The sequence below is a fragment of the Melitaea cinxia genome, chromosome 18 (assembly GCF_905220565.1).
Source record: "Melitaea cinxia chromosome 18, ilMelCinx1.1, whole genome shotgun sequence".
In the NCBI taxonomy this organism is placed as follows: Eukaryota; Metazoa; Arthropoda; class Insecta; order Lepidoptera; family Nymphalidae; genus Melitaea; species Melitaea cinxia.
The window spans coordinates 14,189,172-14,214,756 of record NC_059411.1 but is presented as its reverse complement, the minus strand read 5'-3'; the positions used below and the strand labels follow the sequence as shown (position 1 = coordinate 14,214,756).

The 25,585-nt window shown below is 34.6% G+C and overlaps 1 protein-coding gene across 1 annotated transcript in view; it reads right to left on the bottom strand.

Annotated features, from left to right (window-relative positions):
* LOC123662146 (neurexin-1) overlaps positions 1–25,585 on the bottom strand; it is a 241,188-nt gene that overhangs the window by 118,195 nt on the left and 97,408 nt on the right. The window contains exon 4 of the mRNA XM_045597031.1: positions 6,855–6,996. Coding sequence (XP_045452987.1) covers positions 6,855–6,996 — 142 coding nt within the window. The remainder of the gene's footprint in view (positions 1–6,854; positions 6,997–25,585) is intronic.

Below are 25,585 nucleotides of genomic sequence, written 5' to 3'. Positions count from 1 at the left end.
AAGGTCAAGGTGATTCCTCAGTCCGACTGCTCCAGATTTTGAGAAAGATACTTCCTAGTGTGCCTTAGCTCAGTTTTATATACAAAAACTACATTCAACTGTTTGTACGAAAACATTACTAAAAAAATCCAATTCAAATAATTCATATCGACTCCGACAATCGTGCACGTAATACACATTTCAGATTACCTTATAAATTGGATTCTGGATTCTGAATTGACAACGAACAGAATGAATATTCCGAGAAAGGTACAAAGCTCCCTCGACTACGATATAACGTTATGTAACTTAACAACAGAATTATACTTTTTTATATTATATACGGTCACCAACCCGCCTGCCCAGCGTGATGACTATGGGCAAAACACATCAGTTCACGCCATTTTTGGCGTGAACTTGTCGAGGCCTATGTCCAGCAGTGGACTGTGAGAGGCTGAAATGATGATGATGAAATGATATATTATCTAAATAAGACGCACGGTTTCACTCTATAACCACTACAACGTAAATATCCACATTACATAATTCTGAATACACTTATTTCAAACTATCTAACATTTGTTTAAATAATAAAGCGACTTCAGTTTGCATTGTTATACCCGCCAACCCGTATTGGACCAACATGGTGGATTAAGCTGTGATCCTTCTCTTACATGTGAAAGAGGCCTATACCTAGCAATAGGATATTACAAGCTGCAGCGAGCGAGTGAGTTTCCAACGACAAGTAATACAACATAGATACGTTGTCGAAAAAGTTGTCTATCAAATACGCATGATTAGGGATAGTTCAATAAGTAGTCGCCAGATCTTGACCAAATTTAAATGGAACCACAAACAAGTAACAGCTTTTGATTAAACAAAGAAACATCAAAATCGGTTCACCCAGTAAAAACTTATGAAGTAACAGTTAAAAACAGTCGGATTGAGTACCCTGAAGTCAGTTTAAAATAAAAACCAGTTAAACTTTATTTTGATGATAATAATAATAGAAGTCCGCATGTCAGACGCTCTGTTATCTATTAAATCTAATCTCAGAAAGTATACAAAGCCTAAGCAATTATCGTTAGTTTTATTAGTGAATTTATTATTGGTATGCATACGTAACTGGCATTCAATTGTATTATTGTACACAATCGATTAAGCCAATATGCGTAGGATAAGGAAGTCATGAAAGAGAATAATCGGTGCGCTTGAGACTGCAAACTCAATAGAATATTACGAACAAAAAAAAAGGTTTTCGAGTAGAAAACAAACTTCCAAATTATTATTTTTATAATACTTATATACTTTTACTTTTACTTTAAATACAATTTTCAAAAAACAGAAACCTAAAACGCAGAAGTCGTGGGCACAGCTAGCCTAATATAAAAATCTAATAATGTTTGTACTAACATAAATTAATGAATTAAAAAACATTGTAAACGTGTGGGACATTTATCATTTGCTGGGTAAGTTCCTCGTTTCGAATATCGAAAAAGAGTTTAAAATCAATTTGCCTTATTGCTCTGGTGCAGGGGTGACGGAAATAAATTTCTTATACATTTATGAAATTCCTTCCGTTTCTTTTTACTCCTTTACTTTACGCCATGACAAATTTCATAAACATTTTTTAATATCATATTAAAATTTCTTTCATTTTTATCATATCAAAATTTCAATCCCCGCTGGAGCGCTCATTTTTGATATGATATTCAAAAATGTTTAGAATTCCTAATGTGTGGGTAACACAAAAATAAAATCGTACATATCAACTTTAATACATAAAACGCACCGGTATTTCATCATTTTCCCTAAATTCAGAAACATTGAACTATTTAAATATTTACGTGATTATTTATTCTATACATCGTTTGAAAATACGTAAGATTGTTAAATAATTTAGAATTTAATTAACAGTATTTCAAAGTACTTTATTCTAGCCGTTTTATAGTAATAAACAAGGCAGAATTTAAAGTCGCCGAGACTAGAGCACAAGCTACCAATTAAATATCACCTGGAGTATTAACGTTATTTATAATAAGTGTTTACGATAGTCTGTTATGTATTTCAATTATTTTCCCCCTTTTAACGAATCATTTGACAATGTTTTAATCACAATTTAAAACCCCATTGACGTTAGTATAAATTTTATTATAAATTAAGGATATTAATTTTGAAGTAAAACTTTTTTACGAACGCTTGACTTGGGAGGTAAGTTGGCAAATGCGTAGCGAAAGCGTTACGAAAAGTGTGATCGGGTGAGGCGAACGGAAATTGAACGGGAGGTATAAGATAGTGAAGCTAGAAAGAGAGAGAGAGCTATGTTTCGTATACTACTGTAGGAGCTAAAATTTTTTTACTTCAGTCGTGTGGTCTAAAGAACACTCGTTTTTTTTTATGACTTCGTCGGCAAACAAGCGTATGGCTCACCTGCTGGTAGGCGATTATATAAAAAAAAAAAAAAAACCTTGAAAGCATTTATTATTTAGCTATGATTTCATATAATTCCTGCTGATCCGGCTGTTTTTATGTACTAGACGTCCTTAAATACTTTTTCTTGAAAATCAAATGCAATCAGCCAATATGAAGATTTTGATAAGTTTCGTGATTCCTGAAATCACTTATAAAAGTATTAGTTTAGGCAAGCACGCGCCACACATCACCATATTGTGCCTGTGAGTAAGCGTGTGGCGTAACGTAAGCTTGTATACGAATCACGAAAAATCTATTTATCTCGCTTGCACGCGGCTTATATCGCAAGCGTGACAAAGACAAGTAATATTTATATACTTATAAAATTTAGCTTTATTTGAAGACAACTGCTAGTTGACATTTTATTTTTATATTAAATTCGTTATTTTTATTCCTATTTAAACATACTAATGAAATAATACGCATTAAATATAACATTCAATAGCGTGATAGTCTGTACTATAGCCTATATGTAGCTTATATGTAGCCTAATTGTAAAAGTGTGAATTGTACCTATTTATTTGTAAGTTGCAAATTATAACCAATAAAATACTTTTAAAAAAACTTCAGGCTGTAATATCCCATTGCTGGGCATAGGCCTATTTCCGCACGTAGGAGAAGAATCAGAACTTAATCCACCACGCTACTCCAATGCGGGTTGGCAGATATATACCTTACTATGAGTAACGATTGCTATCAAGTGTACATGATAACAACCGGGACCGACAGCTTATCCCTAAGTGAGGAATTTCAAATAAGCAATAACTTCATATATGTAAATCTTTCATGCTGACTCATGACACGGACGGCAAAAGATCGCGCGGTCGTTCACCAACGAGATGGGCAGACCAGGTTTAAAACTCATCCGCCACTAAGTTATACACGGTCATAAGAGACGCCATGGACAGAGACCGGTGGAGGCAAATCATCCGCTCCAGATGCAATCCTGATGCTGACCACGATCCTCAGACATGAGGGACCGACAAGAGAGAGATGTAAATCTTACTACACATGGATGTATGTATGAAGACATCTTGTCACTAGGGATTAGAGCTGTCACCTAAAGCGCGTCACTCCTTGTCTTTACGTCACTTAAAAGTAAAACTTTCTGATACAATGAAGTTTTAGCGACATTTAGGAGTCCTGAAAAGTGAGCCATCCGTAACACTCACGAAATATTTAAGCTAAAACGAAATGTAAGTGTTTCAAAGCTATATATATTATATAAAATATTATAGTCTATATAAAAATAAAAAGCTAAAGATTTTGTTCGCTTACTAATCCCAAGAATAATAGACAGATTTGAAAAAAAAAATTGTACTAATAGACTAATGTGTGCTTCATTTATCAACTCAACCTCGAGACATTCACTTAAAACCAGGCAATCAATAAAGTCCTAGTTCCTACCAGGGCTGTATTTAATAACTATTTAGTCTAATAATCATAGATCTTCAGTTATGTTAAATTCGTCCCTTTAATTGACCCTACTTCCCCAATCCCTCCAGGAGCTCTGGTTACCTTACTCACCACAAAAACACAACATGATCTTCTGTAGTCGAGTCGAGTCGAGTCGAGTCGGTCGAGGTACTGCTCCAGTTGCGCTACTCCAGTTTTTGGGCAGGATGTTGCCTGCTGTACTCAGTAGTACCTATTACAATGTTCAGGTTCAGCTGACATCCTAAATAAAAATATATCTGAGATAAAACAATGAAAATATATCACCTTTCATTGTTTTGTTATAAATTTTTTGACTCATCAGATAAGAAGACAATAATTAATGGCCTACATATAATTATAAGTTGCCATCCTATGATATATGATCCATCCTGTGATTATAGTTCAGTTGAATTTAAATCATGTTTCAAGCAATCAGTTACAGCCAAAAGTGTCTGAGATGCAACATAAGTTCTCGACATTATCTTAAAACTCGATGAGTATTAAAATTAGAACATTTTGGATGATGTTTTTGGTAAACAATTACTTGCCTTATTTAATAGATGCCAGCAACACTATGAGTATCACAAGCTAGTATATGTAGAAATTAATACCGCAGAATATTGATAGCAATGTTTTGGTCCAAATGTTGTCACGTCAGTTGGGCGTCAGAAATTAGTCACACTGGCATGAAACGTTTGAACATCTGTTGAAGAAACGACATCAGCTGTTAGTTTCCGCTTTAACTTTATTTGGTAAGTGGAAACACAGAATAGCTTTGCTGTATTTCAGTAACTTACAGATGACGATGCACCATCATGTTATAATCAATTCAAGAAATTTCTTGAAATAATTACAAAAGTCAATAAAACTCTTGAAAAAGATGACAAAATACTACATAAAAATCTAATTTGAGAACTATGAAATTACAAATTAAAACATATACAAACACACTTATGCACCATGTCATATCAGCTATCAACATACTTTTCTCCATTGTGGTCATATTAGTTTTCCTCTATTATTAGATTTTAACCACCCTTTTTAAGCGTTTCAGGAAAAAAAATTCTACCACATTACTAAGTTGGGAATGTAAATCTGTCGTTTAATATTTAACCGCATCAAAACTGTTATATATGCCTCGCCGGCTTTAAACCGTGGCGTGCGGGTTGACCGTTTTGAATCCATACATTTTAACTAACGACCCTCTAACTAGTCGCTTCGAACTAAATTACACTAGCGTACATTCCTTCATTCCTTATGTCTCGTTTGTACATATATATAGCGTTATTAGTACTGATGCGATGCGAATATTTTTTGGTACTTCCATCTAAAGTTACTTTATTTATTGTGATCTAATCAAATTTAAACACAATTGTGTTAAAAACAGTTGGCCTTTATAATTTATCGTTAGCAGGACTGACACAAAAGTTTATAGTTAAGAAAAGCAATCTAAAAATATTAAATAGGAAAAAGAATGGTAATAATAAAGGTGAAAAGTAAGTCTTGTAGTTTGCCTATATGATAAATATTCAAATATTTACCACAGATGTTAAGAATATGTTATGCTTAATTCTATACAACTCAAAGTATAATTTCATGCAGATGAGTATTCTGTAAACAATTCACATGGAGTAACATTCGCATATTTCGTACCGATTGTAATCAAATGAGAGCTTCAGGTTTTTGAAATGAGTAAATTTCCAATTTAAAAATTGACCCGCTGTTTAACTTTTTCTCTTAAAATTTTACACTAAATTTGTTAACTAACTTAAAATATATTGATTCTGATAGCGTTAAAAAAGTGTTAGATAAGACTATCTGAAATATCATGTATTCTATATGTTTATATCATTCAGTGCAGTATAAAGATAAATGCAGCTACTGCCCAAAATTACCACAGACAAAAGAAATACCCTTTGCTTACAATTTTAGTAACAGAAATATCTGTGTTATTTATAAATGTTGCTGTGATTAGAAAAACTAAGCTTAAAACAAAGTATGTCTACAGATCTAACGTAGACTGTAAAGTAATAGATATATAAACCATTAAAATCGTAAACACATAACTTCAACACATTAGAGCGAACAGAATTTAATTAAATCGAAGCATATACAGCATCTTTTCAATAATTGGAAATTCAAATATTGGCACATTTATTATATATTGAATATATAACAAAAAAATCTTTAGAAAATCATTTGTTTACGTTTATATCGCTAGAAGGAGATACTAGATAGAAATCCCGTCTCTTATGTAGAAAATGTAGTAAAGAGGTTCCATAATTATCCCTTGGTAAACCCTAACAAAAAAAATCAACTATTCTTGATTTATCTATCAAATTAACATTGTAAATCAAGCAGTCTTTAATATTTTGTTAGTGTTCGACGAAAATACTTAGCTTGTTCAGTTATATTAAGAACTACCGTGCAAATAGAGGAATAGCGTGTTCTGTTAACATTACACGTAGTGTTGCCATTAGCTAGCAAGTCTCGCTTAAAAGCAATGTCTGGATTAATAGTCACCTTCTAGTTTACAGTTTTTTTTGCTAAATTTTCAACTGGTAAGTGTTAAAAATGTTACTTATTTGTAAATAATGTGAAGGAATTCGGTTTTTCTTTTGTGAAATTAACCATAAGTTCCACTTTCAAGAAACTCCAAGTACTAAATGTTACTTAAGCGTATTTTTTCTTAAACACTGTTTTAATTTTTTTTTAAATAATACGTTATAATGATGCAGTAAATCTAACTTTGCTTTCCTAAATTTTATTAGTCTACTTTTTGTTTATTACGTTTTATTTTAATTGGTAACAAATGAACACCAAACACATTAACTTTGATAAAGATAATTGAATTACTTACTCAACCACTTCGTAATCAATAAAACATTGCCCTGATTAAAAGAAAATAAAAATATATAACTAGTAAAAATATAATGTAGTTAAAAGCATTTAAAAGCTAAACAAACCTCTTTCACAGAAGGCGCCTTCATAATCACCGTCCCTGCACTCACAGCTAGGTCCATCATCAGTGCTGATACAAACGCCACCGTGCTGGCACGGGTCACGTCTCTCGCACGCGTCGCCGCTCGCGTTACTGATGCGTGAACTCTGTCAACGAAATAGGATTTATTAATCTCTATTTTTTATTGCTTTTAAAACTAGATAAAATGGAAATTTCGACGTTGGAGGCAACAGAAATTTTATTCGTGAAATATATTGAAATTTTTGACTTTAAGAGACTATCTTTATTTTATTAATATATTATGAGAAACTGGGTGTTAAAGGATTTTCGTCTTTATTGCTTTTTCAAGAACGGTACTAATGAAAAGTCTAAACATAACCTGGAACTATGATTCATTTCAAATAAATAAACTTAAAAATTTAAAGAAAACTTCTTCTTCAGTTCGTTTTGATAAAAATAACATTAGGGTTAAAAATGTTAGGTGTAAAGAATCAAAATGATAATTATATCATAAAGTCTTTTATAATAAAACTACCAAACAGCTTTTAATTAAACTTGGTATACCTATATGCTTCATGAGATTTTTGTGTACTTTAGAAACAGTGCACTGTTAAACTGCTAATTGTTTTTGCTGCACTGTTTATCACATAAATTGTATTTTTTTTTTTCTGTAAATAAATAAATAAATAGTGTAAACCTAGATTAGCACGTGAACATATAATTGACGTTAGTGCAGCGGTCACTGCATTGGCTGTTGCGCTGGCGGTCGCGGAGTCGATCCCTTCACGACATATTTACATTTGTATTGGCCATTTAGATGTTTGTCGTGGTCTGGGCGTTTTTTCTTTTATTCTATTGAGTACATAAAATCCTATTGAGGAAGGTTGAGTGTGAAGCGTTTGTTATACCAAATTAATTACTTGATAAGAAATTTTGCTCAGCAAAAATTTCAAACGTGAAACTTTGTTTATTTTTGCGAAATGACAATTGACTTTGTTTGAGAATTATAATATACTCGTAAAACCGATATACACATACTTTTTTTTTAATTTAAATTTTAACATCCATAGGCTCTTGAGTGCCCATGCCTTTTTTTATTTAAATTTTAATTTTCAAGCGTTGAGGCGTATTATTTTCAACATTGCATTCGAATTACGAACTAAAGCTTATTTTCTCTATTTTGATGGTGAGTCCAAAACTGACCGTGAGAGATATATATAATTATATAATAATACTAATTAGAATAATTATTAGAATTAAATTAAATAATAATAACTAGAATAATCACTTACGACTATGGTTTTTTTTTAGCTTTCTTTTTCTTTTTTTTTTTTTCTACATGCTCCATTAATTTTATAATGCACTACATGCTTTATAATTTACATTGTGTGACTTACATTGTTAATTTACCGCATTGTCGACGGCCACTCTCATTTTTTTAAAATAGATATAGATATACACATACTATACATTATTAATAGTAATACTTTAAAAATTCGCCAGGTAAAAAAATATTTTATGCAGAAATCCATAAAATTGTTGAGTGTCTACACATAAGTATCATTAAGAATGATTCAATATATTACACAATTCATTTTAAGATCTCGAATCTTCAATATAATACAAAATAAATACACGATGTATTCTGAGAGGTTCTTGACTCTTCGTAGATTCTAATTAACGAATGAAATCTTCAACAAAGTGGTCTCGATTGTGAAGGTCGCGTGTGTAAACCGAAGTTTTAATACGTACATTATTTTACACTGGCTATTTCCGCGGTTTCGCTTGCGCATACTCTTTATATTTATAATGGGTTTGAAATGGGCAATGAAAGGTAAAACTAAAAATTGGAAGCAATTTTGTTTCACGATTCTTCAATATATTTTAAGTACAAAAAATTGAATTTAAATATTCTTTGACGGTTCACAGGAAAGTGGACATAAGGTGCCAATCAAACCACTAATTGCAAATTCATGCGACGTTTCGATCCTTTATTGGACCATCATCAGGCATCTAAAATACATACAAACATTGAAGAAAGTTGTACAACTAATTAATCCATACAACAACAAAACAAAGAATTGAAATGATTAATGACTAAGAATTATTGGTTGCAATTAGTGGTTTAATTGGCACCTTATGTCCACTTTCCTGTGAACCGTCAAAGAATATTTATAACAAATGGACACAAAGATAAATAATTGAATTTAAAATTTAAACTAAGATATAACAAGCCTACAACCCTCTTTCAAGCAATACTGAAGGTCGACGATGGAACAAAGCTTCGACACGCAACTGGAGTTCACTCCTTAAGAAGGATCACCTTCATGTTTATTAATTATAATAATAATAATAATAATAATACTGTTAGTCACATTCGTGATATACAAACATCACAAAAAGAACAAAGAGAGGTAATAAATTTTAATATAAATCATATATCTCCTAACAGTGTTGATTTGTCGGTAAACGAACAGGATAATGAGCCTATGAGAAGAGCTTTGGAGGATGCTATTTTGAAATATAGATCCTTGCCACCAAATATTAGGCCACAGCTACCTCGTTTGCCTATTCACAGACGTAATTTGGCTTTAGTAGGTGTTATGGATAAAATTTTACAACAATATTTAGACAGCACTCAAAATTTATCCGATACTCACTCACTTCTGTACTGTGGAGCTGCAGCTGTTTGTAATGTAGCTAATGTGAAGTTTAAATCAAATAAAATTACTTTACCATCCCATACAGCTCCAGCTTGGCAGGCCAGAATTGAAAAACAAATAAATTTAACCAGAACACTAATAGCCAAATTAACATGTTTCAGGGCAGGTAATAGGCGTCCAAAAATCATGCGGTTTGTACACCAGGCTTTTGCGGGTACAAATATAAGATCCAACGAGTACATAACATCAGTCTCAGACCGCATAGATTTTCTGAAGCAAAAACTCTGTGCATGGGCAAAACGCATTAAGAGGTATAAAAAACGCAGGGATCGATATCATCAAAATAGCATATTTCAAAGCGACCAACGAAAGGTATACAGGAATTGGGAACAGTGCACTACTAATGTGGTCAATGGTAATTTACCGACCCGAGCATCGATAAATAATTTTTGGCGAAATATTTGGTCGAACCCCATTGACCACATTGAGAGTGATTGGATGGATGTTGTCAGGAGGAGGTGCAGCTCACTTCCACAAATGGAACAAATTAAAATAAATCCAGAAGATATAAGTTATGCAATCCGTTCAACGTCGAATTGGAAATGTCCTGGACTGGACGGATTGCATAACTTTTGGCTTAAATGGTTTCATAGTTCGCACCCCATCCTGGCATCACAATTTCAAAATGCAATTTCAACTAATACTTTACCTAAATTTATGACGACTGGTACCACATTCCTGTTATACAAATCGGGATGTACCGCTGATCCTAAAAACTACCGCCCTATAACTTGCTTACCCACCATCTATAAGCTACTTACATCTGTTCTCGTCACAAAAATTACAAAACATATTACTACAAATAATATTTTGGCTACGACTCAGAACGGATGTAAGTCTGGTAGTCGCGGTAACAAGGAACTTCTCCTCATAGACATGACCATATGCCAACAGGTACGTCGAAACCGGAAAAATCTGGCTGCCGCTTGGATTGACTACAAGAAAGCGTATGATTCAGTGCCTCATACATGGCTTATGAAAGTAATGGAGCTATACAAAATTGATGCTGCTTTGTGCTCTTTTCTGAGTACGTGTATGAGACAGTGGAACACTTTTTTACGTCATCCGGGTGCGGTTGATGTTTCAGGATCGACTGAACCGATAAGGATTATGCGGGGTATTTTTCAAGGTGATAGTTTGAGTCCATTGTGGTTTTGTCTAGCCTTGAACCCTTTAAGCACTTTATTAGAGGATTCAAGGTTGGGCTTTCACCTTCGTAGAGGAAGCAAAGCAATCTCTCACCTACTTTATATGGATGATTTGAAGCTTTTCGCATCCAAACTACCAGACTTATACAAGTTGTTAAAAATAACAGAAACCTTTAGCACTTGTATAAGAATGGAGTTTGGTGTGGATAAATGCGCTGTCATCCATGTAGAAAGAGGTAGAACTGTATCATCATAAAATTTAAAACTTAACAACTCTTTGTCTTTTAGATCTCTCAACGAAGGTGAAACCTATAAATATCTCGGAATGTCTCAGAGGCATTGGGCATTGATGACGGAGCCATGAAACAACTGGTAAAGGAACGATTCTTTGGCCGGCTGAAGAAAGTTCTTAATAGCTTTCTTTCGGGCGGTAACAAGGTGCGTGCCTTTAACAGTTGGGTTATGCCCTTAATCGTCTATACCTTTGGCATTTTGAGATGGACTCAAACGGAATTAGATACCCTTGACCGCCAAGTCCGTAAACTGTTAACAACGTACCGAATACACCATCCTCGATCGTCTGTGATGAGATTATACATCCCACGAAAATGTGGGGGTCGTGGCTTTTTAAACGCTAAAAATCTCCACAATCGTGAGGTGTATAATCTCAGAAATTACTTTTTAAATATGAAGAGCGATATGCACATGGACGTTGTTGCAGTTGATAGGGGCTTTACTCCGCTGTCCTTAGGCAAAGAGAAATGGCGTAAGCCTATAGTAATGCGTACCGTTGACCGCGTGGCCGTATGGAAGAGTAAGGAATTACATGGCCGGTTCTACAAAGTTCTGACAGACCCAGATGTAGACCAGCCCAGCTCTATATCCTGGTTACAACACGGGAACCTCTTCGGAGAAACTGAAGGTTTTGTCTGTGCAATTATGGACGAAGTTATTAAGACGAATAACTACCGGAAACATATCATGAAAGACGGAACTCCAGACATATGCCGGGCTTGCCATAAGCCTGGAGAATCCATTAGACATGTTGTTTCCGGTTGTAGTCATCTTGCTAACGGTGAGTACTTGCACAGACATAACCAAGTAGCCAGGATTATACACCAACAACTTGCTATTCGATACGGCCTCGTTGAAAATGAGTTGCCTTATTATAGGTATAGCCCAATGCCATTTCTTGAGAATGGTCGTGCATTGCTCTACTGGGATCGATCTATTGTCACTGACAGGTTTATTGCAGCCAATAAACCTGATATAGTGCTAGTAGACCGATCAGCGCGCCGAGCAATTATTGTTGACATTACAGTTCCACATGACGATAATCTCGTAAAGGCCGAAAAAGAAAAATTAAGTAAATATTTAGACCTTGCCCACAAGATTACCGGCATGTGGAATGTAGACTCAACAATAATTGTTCCTATTGTTGTATCGGTTAATGGTCTATTAGCGAAGAGTTTCGACCAACACCTTAAGAAACTCTCACTTGACTGTTGGATCAAGGGTCGGATTCAAAAGGCAGTGTTGCTTGAAACGGCCCGCATTGTGAGGAGGTTCCTCAGCCTGGAACCTTAACTACCGATGGCCTAGGCCTCAACCTGCCACCGGAGGACTACTATTTTTATATTTTTAAATATTTTTATTTGTCTTTTTTATAAATATATTTAAAAATGTAATCATAAGAAATTATATTGAATAAAAGAAATAATAATAATAATAAGAGATCAATCAAGAAGAGAAGAATCAAGACGAACAACTACCGAAAGCACGTCCTGAAGGATGGCACTCCCGACTTCTGTCGAGCCTGTCGTCATCCCGGTGAGTCACTCAGGCATGTGCTTTCGGGTTGTTCCGCGCTTGCTAATACTGAGTACTTGCACAGACACAACCAAGTGGCCAAGATTCTCCACCAAGAGCTTGCTCTTATGTACGGTCTCCTGGAACAGAGGATGCCGTATTACCAATACTCACCGGTGCCAGTACTCGAACACGACGGAGTCCGGCTCTACTGGGACCTGCCTATCGCCACAGACAGGACGATACTGGCGAACAAGCCTGATATCGTGGTGATGGACAGGGCACGGTCGAGGGTATTTTTAGTGGACATCACCGTCCCGCATGACGAGAACCTCGTGAAAGCCGAGACTGAGAAAAAACGTAAATATCTGGATCTGGCGCACGAGATTGTCGACATGTGGGGTGTGGGGTCTGCTGAAATAATCCCTATCGTAATATCTGCCAACGGTTTGATCCCGGTTAGCCTCGCTCACCATCTGAGGCAACTGGGGATCCGGGACGGTTCGCTCGCAGCCAGGATGCAGAAGGCGGTGTTACTTGACTCGGCTAGGATTGTCCGCCAGTTTCTCAGCCTTCAGCCCTAACCCCCGGCCGTTTGATCTCCCTGCCGAGGCGTATTCCTCCACCCGCTTATATTTATATATGTAAGTATAAGTAAATTTACTATATCTATATAATCTATATAATAATAATAATATATATAAAAGCGAAAGGTCACTCACTCATCACGAAATCTCCGAAACTATAACACCTACAAACTTGAAATTTGGCAAGTAGGCTCCTTATAAGACGTAGGCATCCGCTAAGAACGGATTTTACGAAATTCGACCCCTAAGGGGGTAAAACGGGGGTTGGAAGTTTGTATGAAAGTCCTATGTTTTTGAAGTAAGAGACTTGAAATTTAAAATGTAAACTCTATAGATGGTGAAAAGGTGTTCAAATGATGTATCTTTAGAAATTAACTCCCTTTTGGGATTAAAACGGGGGATAGTAGGTTGACTCACTCATCACGAAATTTCCGGAACTATAACATCTATAAGCTTGAAATTTGGCAGGTAGGCTCCTTATAAGACGTAGGCATCCGCTAAGAACGGATTTTACGAAATTCGACCCCTAAGGGGGTAAAACAGGGGTTGAAAGTTTGTATGAAAGTCCCATGTTTTTGAAGTAAGAGACTTGAAATTTAAAATGTATGCCTAATAGATGATGAGAAGGTGTCCAAATAATGTGTCATTAGAAACCAACTCCCTTTTGGGGTTAAAACTGGGGATGGTAGGTTGACTCACTCATCACGAAATCTCCGAAACTATAACACTTACAAACTTAAAATTTGGCAGGAAGGCTCCTTATAGAGCGTAGACATCCGCTTAGAACGGATTATACGAAATTCGACCCCTAAAGGGGTAAAACGGGGTTGGAAGTTTGTATGAAAGTCCTATGTTTTTGAAGTAAGAGACTTGAAATTTAAAATGTACGCTCTTTAGATGGTAAGAAGGTGTCCAAATAATGTATTTTTAGAAACCAACTCCTTTTTGGGGTTAAAACGGGGGATGGTAGGTTGACTCCCTCATCACGAAATCTCCGAAACTATAACAGCTACAAACTTGAAATTTGGCAAGAAGATTGCTTATAGGGTGTTAACATCCGCTAAGAGCTGATTTTATGAAACTCAACCCTTAAAGGGATAAAACGGGGGTTGGAAGTTTGTATGAAAGTCTTATGTTTTTGAAGTAAGAGACTTGAAATTTAAAATGTATGCTCTATAGATGATGAGGAGGTGTCCAAATAATGCATCGTAATCTATATATATGAAAGAGAAAGGTCACTGATTCACTCATCACGAGAACGCAAAAACCGCTGGATGGTCTATCCAACCAGGTTGGACAAAGATAAAGTTTGGCAGGGAGGTAGATTATAGTTAGCAGACGTCCGCTAAGAACGGATTTAACGATATTCCATCGCTAAGGGGGTTTAATTGGGGTTGGTAGTTTTTATGAAACATATACAGCCTGAAAATAAAACCAAAAATGTTGTGTATAGAGAGATTTTATAAAAATAACTATTAAATTATACTAAATTGTGCCTTTTAAAAAGTTAATCAGTTTGATAAGCATTTCAAGTGGCTGAAATAAAAAAATAATTTGCGTTAAGCATCTTAATAGTAATGCATATCTTCATAACCACGAGGACGTAGTCGCGGGCAACAGTAAGTGTATTATAAACAAAGTCCCCAAAAATGTATGTGATCGATTCGCTCAAAATTTACTGAACAGATTTTCATGCGGTTTCACCATTGGAGAGAGGGCTCCACCATTGGCAAGAGGAAGGTTTATGGAACGGCTAAGCCATTTTTGATGAGAGTTTCACTGGAAGTTTACTGGGAATACTTTGTGACACACTAATTTCAACGCGGGCGAAGCCGCGGGCACAGCTAGTTATTTATATAAGTAGTTATTATAATATATGTATCTATTATGTATTGGGCGGGCGGAGTGACATTCAGTGAAATAATAATAATAATAATAGTTTATTTCAGACATATGTCCATATTTTTGTTAGTTACATTTTTTCCTAAACTATGTTAGTTCCAACAATTGTGACAAATGACAAACAAACAAATTATACCAAGTCAAAAATCAATAAAAATAACACTAACATCAAAATCAACATACCAAAATTCAATCAAACCCAAAATTAAAATGATCACCAAATGCAATATTAAAATTCAATCAATATTACAATAATTAAAATTAAAAAATTAAAATAAATACTAAAATTCAAAATTACAATAATAAAAAATTAAAAAAAATCAATATTAAAATTCAATCAAAATTAAAATTAAAACTAAAATCTAAAATCATAATTCAATCAATAGAAAAGCTTAAGAAATTATAATTAACTCTTGCTTTTTATATTGGTACAGTAAATGCAGGTATACTATACATTATACCTACATTTTAAATAAACAGCTAAAAGCGCTGTAAGCCGTCACACTCAGCGTCACTGAGCGTTAGTATCAATTTTTTCACACGATTCCACTCCCCGTTTTTTTTCAACCACCATACGCTTAAAAATAGACAAACTCCAAAAAATAACTCAAGATAAAATGTCTTTTATATACCATACATAGACATCAATTTTTATGACATTAATTTTATGTGCCATAAGCGTCACTCAAATTAACTGAATTTTAAAATTACGCTACATTCAAATATGGGTTATGTAAATATTTATTAGACACGTAAATCTGTACGAGTTTTTTTTTAATATTTAACCCATTTACTCGTACTTTTGTTTAACAAAATTAACTCAGTAAAATTATTCAAAAATGTGTAAACACGAATATTTAATCGTTATTTCAATAATTAGCTAACATAACTTTATTATTAAACGCCTGAACCTGAAGCAACAAGTAATTTAAATATATTCCGATTTAAAGCCCTCAATCGTTATCGTTCCGACGACACTTAGAAAATTGTTAAACTACATCTACTCGTAATATATGCTTCAGCCTGTAATATCGTACTGCTGAGCATATGCCTCTTTCCCCATGTAGGAGAAGGATCAGAGCTTTATCCACCACGTTGCTCCAATGCAGTTTGGTGGACATATTCCCTAATATGAGTAACGATCACTATCAGGTGTAAATGATAACAACCGCGACCGACGGCTTAACGTGCTCTCCGAGGCACGGTGGCGAGATCCACAAAGGACTGCACAAACACCCAGATCACGGCAAATATTTGTATGACCAATACTAATGTTTCTCATGTGCGGGGATCGAAACTGCAACCGCCAGCGCAACAGTCACAAACTATTTCTGCAAATTTGTTACATATTTCTTGCTCAACTCACATATTAAAAAAATTATCATAAAACCAGTAGTCATACAAACTAATTATACAAATCCATCATCATCATCATCTTCATGCTCTATCGACTTAGATGTTTAGCGCAAATTTCCGAAACATTAATTCCTGCGAAACTAAACACCAGGCGTCACAGTAAGCTAGTACCTTTTCCTGTTACTAAAACTACAGTACAGTGCACTTTCTTTTACGGAATTCAGATTTTAAGCTGCACTTTTCAAACGTCCCATTTAAGCTCTAATTCTCACGGATAACGCTTATTCAAGCAGTGAAAATGGGATAATTAAATATAAAGACGGCGTGTAAAATCTCTACAGGTGTTCCAAACTTTTGGAAGCTAGCCAACGGATTTTGCCGAATAGCTAATGGTCGCACTTTCGTTTTCTTTTGCCAAGACCTTTTTTGAAATACATTTCTAGTTGAAAACGTGAAGTGCACTAAGATGGGTGAACATCCTTCGCTTAAATGCTCCTAGGATAGATTTGTATTACTTTTTAGACGAGAAACGACATGCAGACCTATCTGTCTAAATCTACATCTACAGTAAATGAGATAAACAATTTTGTAATTACGAAGTTGGAAAGTTTTATTAAATCAATGTCAATCCATAGTCTATGAGGTGTATTAGTTTACTGTCCCTTTAGATATTATCTTGAAATAAAAACGTATATGATGGTGCAGATCTTAAACTGATGCTTGATATGAAGGTAACGTTCTCAATCAGATTAATTTCCCAAAAAAATTTTAGCTCAAAATAATATAAGCTATCTGTTTAAAAGTTACTCGGCTGTACATCCTTGAAACTTCTACGTTTAGAATATTTACATATGAAGGAAAAGCTGACTTATATTTTATTCACGACTTATCCAACTACCAATGGAAATTATGTATTGACTCATTGACGAACATATGACAGACAATTAAATAGATGTGTCCTTCAGTGCTATTGTTGTTTATTACTATACAAGTGTTGTTAAAAAAGATATCGACGTCAAGATTATTTGGTCTAAAAAAATATTTTGTGCCATTGTCGTATAGGGTATTGAAATTCGATGACGCATTAGAGCAATGGCCACAGCAATGAATTGATCCCCGTACGTCCCTCGAAAATGACAAATATTTGTTTTTTTAAACGTCTCACACTCAACGGCCCTCGCTAGGCTTTACTTCTGTCTCGTGGTCCGGAAATACACAATATACAAACACAAACGCCCAGACCACGGCAAACATCTATATGACCAATACAAATTGCATGCCATGTACAGGTGCCTAATAATATACGCTTCTTTCCCCATGTAGGAGAAATATCAGAGCTTAATCCACCACGCTGCTCCAATGCGGGTTGGCGAATGTATTCCCTACTATGAGCAACGATCGCTATCAGGTGTACATGATAACAAACGAGACCGACGGCTTAACGTGCTCTCCAAGGCACGGTGGGGAGACCCACAACGACTGCACAAACACCCAGACCACGGCAAACACCTGTATGGCCAATACAATTGAACCCGCAACCGCCAGCGCAACAGGTACAATCCATGGCTGTAACGGTTGCGCCAACGCGGCGTCATTATTATATATCATATGCGCCTATTACTATAATATGAATGTTGTGCTAACGCGTCATCGAACGTTGGTCGTCGTCATCTTTTACAGATCATACAGATATTTATCGTAATCTGAGCATTAGTAATTGTGTATTTTGTGTATTTCTAAAACCCCATGTTGGAATTTATTATTCTAGTAACGATGATAACATCCATTGTTTTACCCAACACTTGTCAAATTGTTTCATTACTAGTGGATTTCAGTAACTCCGTATTGGTCATATATCTCATAGTGTAGTATTAAGTTTTGCCCAGCTGTGGTATGCTACAGGCTGAATAAATAAATCTGAAAAATAGTTTAATTCTGCTACGATATCAAATTCTCGAAACAACATCAATGTTAAACACAATATTAGAATATGTCTTCGTTCAACAATATTTCCGTTTCTTATGCTAAATCATGTTCATGACATGTACACGACCAAGTTTTGCGGAGCAATAATTACAAATAACCTATTAAGTTTGTCCTAAAAACCTAGATTGACCCCTTAAGTCATTTAGTTATATAAAATTAAATATCCATATTCGTGTATAAGGAAAGTGGGAGCACGCTAATAACAGAAATCACGAACACTTCTAGAAGGATAGCGTGTTCGAAACCGTGTGACGCCAATTTATTCTGACAAAAAATATAATTTCGTTATAAAAAAAATAATTTTAAGCTATTCGTATGCAATTTTTTTTTTTCGTCAAATGCAAATTTTGAAAATTCAACATCGAATAAGAATGCTTATAGTAAGTTTCTTGGTAGAACAATTATTCACCATCCCGCAGTGGCACAGCTTAGCAAATTTAGCTCATACCCAGTTCCTATACTGACAAAACAGTTAGTCCAGAAGTAAGTAATTTAAAGGCTGTTTCGTAGTATTGATAATGCAAAAAAAATATTGTAAAACTTGTAAAAAATTTTATGTCTCTTACTTAATTAAAATATTTATCGATGTTTAAAACTTAAGGCTGATTTTAGTGTATCATCTCATTAACACAAAAAAAATTGTAACCGTTTTTGAAATAACTGTCCAGATCAATATCTTCTCTTCCGTCTTTTGTATTAAAACAATGCAGAAATGACACAAACTGTTCCATTTTAAATTTCCCAATTTCGCGCATTTCTTTTGTCGTGTCAAACCCACGTCAGATTTGTCAGATTTTACAAAACACAATAAACACCATACATCAAGGGCACGGTAACCTTTTTTTCCATTGAACGTACAATTTCCCTCCCCCGAGATTTGCGATTACACTTATTTGTGAGGGAACGTTAACAAAATTTAAAAAATTGTTTTTCGAATGCTGCCAGGAAAAGCAATTTTTCTGTAGGACTTTTCAGGACTTACATAAAACCATCCAACTGTCCAGGGATTTGTGAAAGTTCCCGTCTTAAGATAGACTTCTTTAGAATGAATACGGAAGCATGGATTTTATTTTTGAATTTCTTCAAAAGAAAATAATTTACATTTCGACTGGTTTTTATTCACATAAATTATTTAAATATAATAAATATAAATCAACATCTATGAAATCTTGGTGTCTCATGTCCTTTCTTAACAATGTTTATCCGTGTACGTTTTACATTTTCTTTTCGTTCGTAGATAAAATGAAACTAGATGCCGCAAATATTAATTGTGCATTAACAGAAACCGATCCGGCTAAAATCCTAATATTTTCCGCCTGTCTACGAGTCAATATGGCTAGTGAATGAATCGGAAAAAAATGCTAAGTGTCGCACTCATACTACAATACTTTGAATACGTAATCTTTAAAGTTATATTTATGTTTTAAACTAATTATAAAGATAATTCAATTCTTCAATTGCGCTCGTTTGATTCAAAAAATCATAGAATGTCGTTCAAATAAGACTTAAAGACTTTTAATTAATTTTAAATTTAAAACGCTTAAAATGTTTTTCTCTCCTGTAAACTCGTTCAAAGTATTATAATAATAATTATCAACGATACACTTTCAGCGTCATTTTTAGTTTGACCGTCCACTGAGACCCTCGATGGCACAAGCTTTACAAATATTGGATATCGTTAACCTTGTTATACTTTCCATAGAGAACATAGCTAACACTATGAAGAACACATTGAGAGATAAATCTCCAGAACGTGACGAGCTTAATATTGAACATTTTCAACGCACAGCCTCTCATCTGCCTCGAGCGTTAGGTATATCTTTTTAACTAATATATTAATTTCATTTATTTACTCGACGAACATCGTCTCAAGAAGGTCATACTAAGGAGGTCTCATATATAGAAAAGAAAATTTTATTCATTCGGACGCTTACAGACTGTAAAAAGTCAGTCCATTGGCTGTCGTTTTGGACGTAAAGCAAATTACATAACAAACTGGGATTACGTTTTATTATTTATTGAGGCGACATTCTTCACATCTAGATTGTATATAGAAAGCACATACGTCTTTAATGCAGATACAAATACATGATATATAGATGCTACAAAGTTACACTTGACCTGTTACCAATGACAATATAATTAGAATTGGTGAATTTTGAAATTGCCAGGTTAACAGATGTTATTGCCAATATAAGACGAAAAATTTTCTAAAATTGTGTAAAATTCTTATTCAGGTATACACATGTACATGTACATATATGTTGACATGAGTTTCAAAATTCTACTATTAGTAAACTAATGGATACAGCAAACTATGTGGGTTATGCATCAGTAAAATCAATTACACAAATGGTGTAGTTACTATATATTTTAATAACATCGAAAGATCCCTCACCTCAGGTACAATGCGAGAGAAAAGGAAAAATAGTTTATAAAAGCGGGTAATAAAAACTATAATATTCCGCTGAAGAGAAAAACTCAATGCAATCTGTGTCACTGGGTCACAGAAGACTTATCAGATAACGTGGATATTGAAAAGAACGTAGAATACTGTTTGTCAGTTTAAATACACTTTTTCATATATTAGCGCCTGTCAAAGTTGACCTAAGTTGAACTAAATTATTCCGGAAAATAATACGAGCACTAAATAGGCTAACTCACGATAATCTTTTTGTCCAATTCTACGCTATTGTGATTCTCAACAAAACATTGCTTCAAATCTATATTTTAAATACTTTTGAATAAAATTATAGGCAGTCCAGTAAGTTTTTTTTTTTTTTCTTTTTTGATTTTGAGACTTTTTACAGCAAGGCTGAAAATAAATGAATTTACATAATATAATTATGACACAATTTATAACTAATCCGAAAACATTTTACAGAAAAAAGCATGAAGCATTTTTTGTACATAATTTTACGACAAACAATTTTTATAATGACCTCTATTGACCTCCGAGCAATAGGTCGCGAAATATTCGCGAAAATTTTATTTTCATGACCTTTTGACCTTTATAACTTTTTTAGCCGGCACGATATCAATGTCGATTTTTCAAATCTTCATTACAACACCGTAATATATACATATTGTTTACAAAAATTCAGCTCACTAGGAATTTTTCCGCAGATATAACTTAAAATGACTGGTCTAATCATGTTTAACAGCACCTTGATCATATAACTTCAAAGCAAAATAATTTTCAAAGTCAAACACTACACGTGTATGTATTTACTACGAAAGCGTTTAGTTGGTTGCGTGTTCGATCTAATAATAATTTCAGGGCCTAATGGCTTGAAGGTATTACAGTGCCTCAGGTACGCTGACGGAGACGCGAGTTATTATCAAGAAAACCTTAAGGCTTACTGATGGTTCGTATTATAAATACGTAATTTTTTTTTTATGTCACTAGGTCGGCAAACAAGCGTACGGCTCACCTGATGGTAAGAGATTACCGTAGCTTATAAACGCCTGCAACACCAGAAGCATCGCAAGCGCGTTGCCGACCCAATCCCCAATGCCCCCAGGAGCTCTGGTCACCTTACTCACCAACAGGAACACAATACTGCTTGAAAACAGTATTATTTAGCTGTGATCTTCTGTAAGGTCGAGGTACTACCCCAGTCGGGCTGCTCCATATTTTGAGCAGGAAATTCCTGCTGTGCCCTACCTCAGTTATAAATAAAATATCGACAGCGTATTAAACGTGTGAACCAAAATAATCGTATTTGCTCACAATCGATAAAAAACCGAATTAAATTACATCGACAAGTAATAGAACATAGCCAGACGAATCAATAGTTAAGTAAATAAATAAATAAATTAATAAATTAATAAATAAATAAATAAATAAATAAATAAATAAGTAAATAAATAAATAAATAAACACTTCACACTCATCGACCCCCAGTAGGATTTACTCCAGTATCGGGGGTCCGGAAACCCACATAATACACAAGCGCAAACACCCAGATCACGACAAACATCAATATGACCAATACAAATGTCTGTCGTGAGCGGGGATCGAACCCACGACCGCCAGCGCAACAGCCAGTGCTGTGACCACTGAGCCAACGCGTCGTCAAAAAGTAAACACGCATTATTAAATATAACTCAAAAAGGTCTCCTCAGATCAAATTTGGATGTGGCCATGTGACAAGCGCGAACTTTCAGCTAAAAATATAAAATCATCGAAATTGGTCTTCCCAGTAAAAAGTTATGAGGTATATTAACGTGGGTATACAGAAAAATTGTCGAATAAATTCGCCCTATTAAAAATGCATTATTAAATATAACTCAAAAGGTCTCATGCCTCATGAGGTCTTCTGAGATCAAATTGTGTTGTCACCATGTGACAAGCGCGAACTTTCAGCTAAAAATATAAAATCATCGAAATTGGTCTTCCCAGTAAAAAGTTATGAGGTATATTAGAATATTAACGAGGGTATACAGAAAAATTGTCGAGTAAATTCGTCCTATTAGAGATAACTCAAAAAGTACTCATAAAAAATATCGATAGAGTTTAAATGTGACCATATGGCAAGAACCAGCTTTTGATTTAAAAGAATCATCGAACTGGTCCACCCTGTTTTGGTGTTTGTAAAGTTCTGGAGTTTGTATAGAGACACTGTATTTTTTATATGTATGGATTTAAATCAAGATACGCACTTTTATCTTATTTTTATTCGGAATTTAATATTAATATTTGATTTTACTTTTTAACATAAACCACTTCTAGTCGATAATCCAGACTAAATCCATCTACGATTTTTCCGCATACGATCCGAAATGGAAAATCGCGCGCGATGTTTGCTATCGGAGATTATTCTGAACGTTTCACCCGTATATTGAATTCTCGATACGGGGGCTGAGTTTTATTCGCAGTCATTATTCGCTAGTTTATTGACCTTGATATCGATATAGGGTCTTGTTCAAATCTATATTGATACTGGATAACGCAGTTTTCCATTGTCTCAACATTTTTCAAATTTTACTACAAAAAATCTCTATTGGACAGTCTCTGATGACCAGCCCGTTGGCGCAGTTTGTAGTGGCCGGTTCCGCGGGTTGCGATTTCGATTCCCCTCAGATTTTGGGTGTAATTTTGTATTTATATATGTATTATTCCTATATATATTTATCAAAATAAATAAATTTAGCTAAAACAGTCGGCCGTAACCTACAACACAAGCATCAAGTTGCTTACTTTAGGAACAGACGACCGTGTATGTGCGTGTAAAATATGTATATTTATTTATTTATATTAATAGCTGCCCGGACAGACTTCGTTCTGTCAAAAGTTGATAGTAAAAATTATTTTTTTTTAATAATTATTTTTTATGTTAATACCTTCCGTGGGCCTTAAGGAACATACCGAAAAAAAATTGCCGATTCGGTCGGTCCATTCCGAGTTAAGCGCTTAGCAACATTCATTTGTATTTATATGGATTATTTTTTTTATAAGTATATTAGCAAACGAGCAGACTGCACTACCTGGTGTTAATTGATTACTACCGCCAATAGACACATAAACAAAATAAATCCAAAATTTCTTTATTCAACTAGGCTTTAAACGCAATCTTGAATCGTTATTCTAAAAATTGTATTAGTATAAGCCTTTAATACATTTATTATAGTTATTATGATGCTACCTTTTAATAATATAGATTCTGTTGTGAATGAACAGCAAGAAATTCTACAGTTGCAAATACATAACATTAAAGAAGTTGTTGTAAAGGCTATGCTTGGGGTTTCTCTCAAAGATAGGATTAGAAATGAGACTATCCGCGAGAGAACGAAAGTAACCGACATAGCCCACAGAATTAGCAAGTTGAAGTGGCAGTGGGCTGGTCATCTGTGTCGCAGGACCGATGGCCGTTGGAGCAGACCTGGAATGGAGACCGCGTCTTGGCAAACGCAGTGTGGGACGTCCTTCGGCCCGTTGGACCGACGATCTACGTAAGATTGCCGGTTTGGCTGGATGAGGATTGCGGAAAACCGGGATGTCTGGCGCGAACTTGGGGAGGCCTATGTCCAGCAGTGGACTGCAATAGGCTGAACTGAACTGAACTGAAAGAAGTTGTAGATGCCTAGATAGCTTAAAGTTGAGACTGCGTTATTGGCTCAAACATTTTTTATTATTATTTAACGCTCTTGTCACGCATTCACCAGCTTACTCCCCAAGTCAAGTATGGGTAAAGAAGTTGTACTTCAAAAACTAAACTACAACTATAACTTATACTTTTCAAGATATAAAATGACTAGATTACATAACATTACATTGAACACTAAGTTGTCATTTACATTTGTCATCGCTAACAGATAATAACATCACACGCGTATGTTATAACGACTGAGCCCTTAAGACGTTGTGAGCTGAGGGGTTCAAATGGATATTCTGATGTAACTCATACTTAATACTATTACATACTTTTTAACTTGTAAGTGTATTATTTATGTATGTTATTTTACATTAATGTTGAGTCATAACTGAATAAATCTTTATTCAGTGAATATATGAATATGAATATGTCACGAAAAACTTTCATTCGTCTAAAAGCGTTAAACAAACAAAATGTAACTTTTTTCCAAATATTTATTGTATTATTATTATTTTATTTAAACCACGCTACGTCTGTTTTTTTTTTTTTTAGAGATAGTCCTTTTCCTTTTTTACGTTTCAGATGAAAAAGATTACGAAAATTTTTATATATCTTGTATTATTCACACATTCAATCTACTTAGATTTATGAATTTTATTAAAAAGTTCGTTATAATACTTTAAGTTACAAATAAAAAACGGGAGTGCTTTAGACTACTAAAGTAAAACGTACAAAACGTAACTACCTCTCTTTCTACCTTCGCTAACTTTTTTATCTTCCCCTCAACTTCCGTTCGCCTCGCCAAATCATACTTTCCATAACGCTCTCGTCACGCATTCACCAGCTGACTCCCGAAGTCAAGCGTGCTTAAAGAAGTTTTACTTCAAAAAGAATTTCACTTAAAAGCCGTATGGTAATTATTTCCCAGATCATAAAATATATCAATCGAAAGAACGCAATCGAGGCCACAAAATTTAGACGCAAACGTCAAGTACATTTATTGTGCTATAAATTCATAACTATCGTTGTTTTATCGTTAGAGACCTAAATACAATCTTTAATACACTCATTTCTCTTATTTATAACATGCATTTACGACTAATAAAGCTATTTACGATAAAAACCG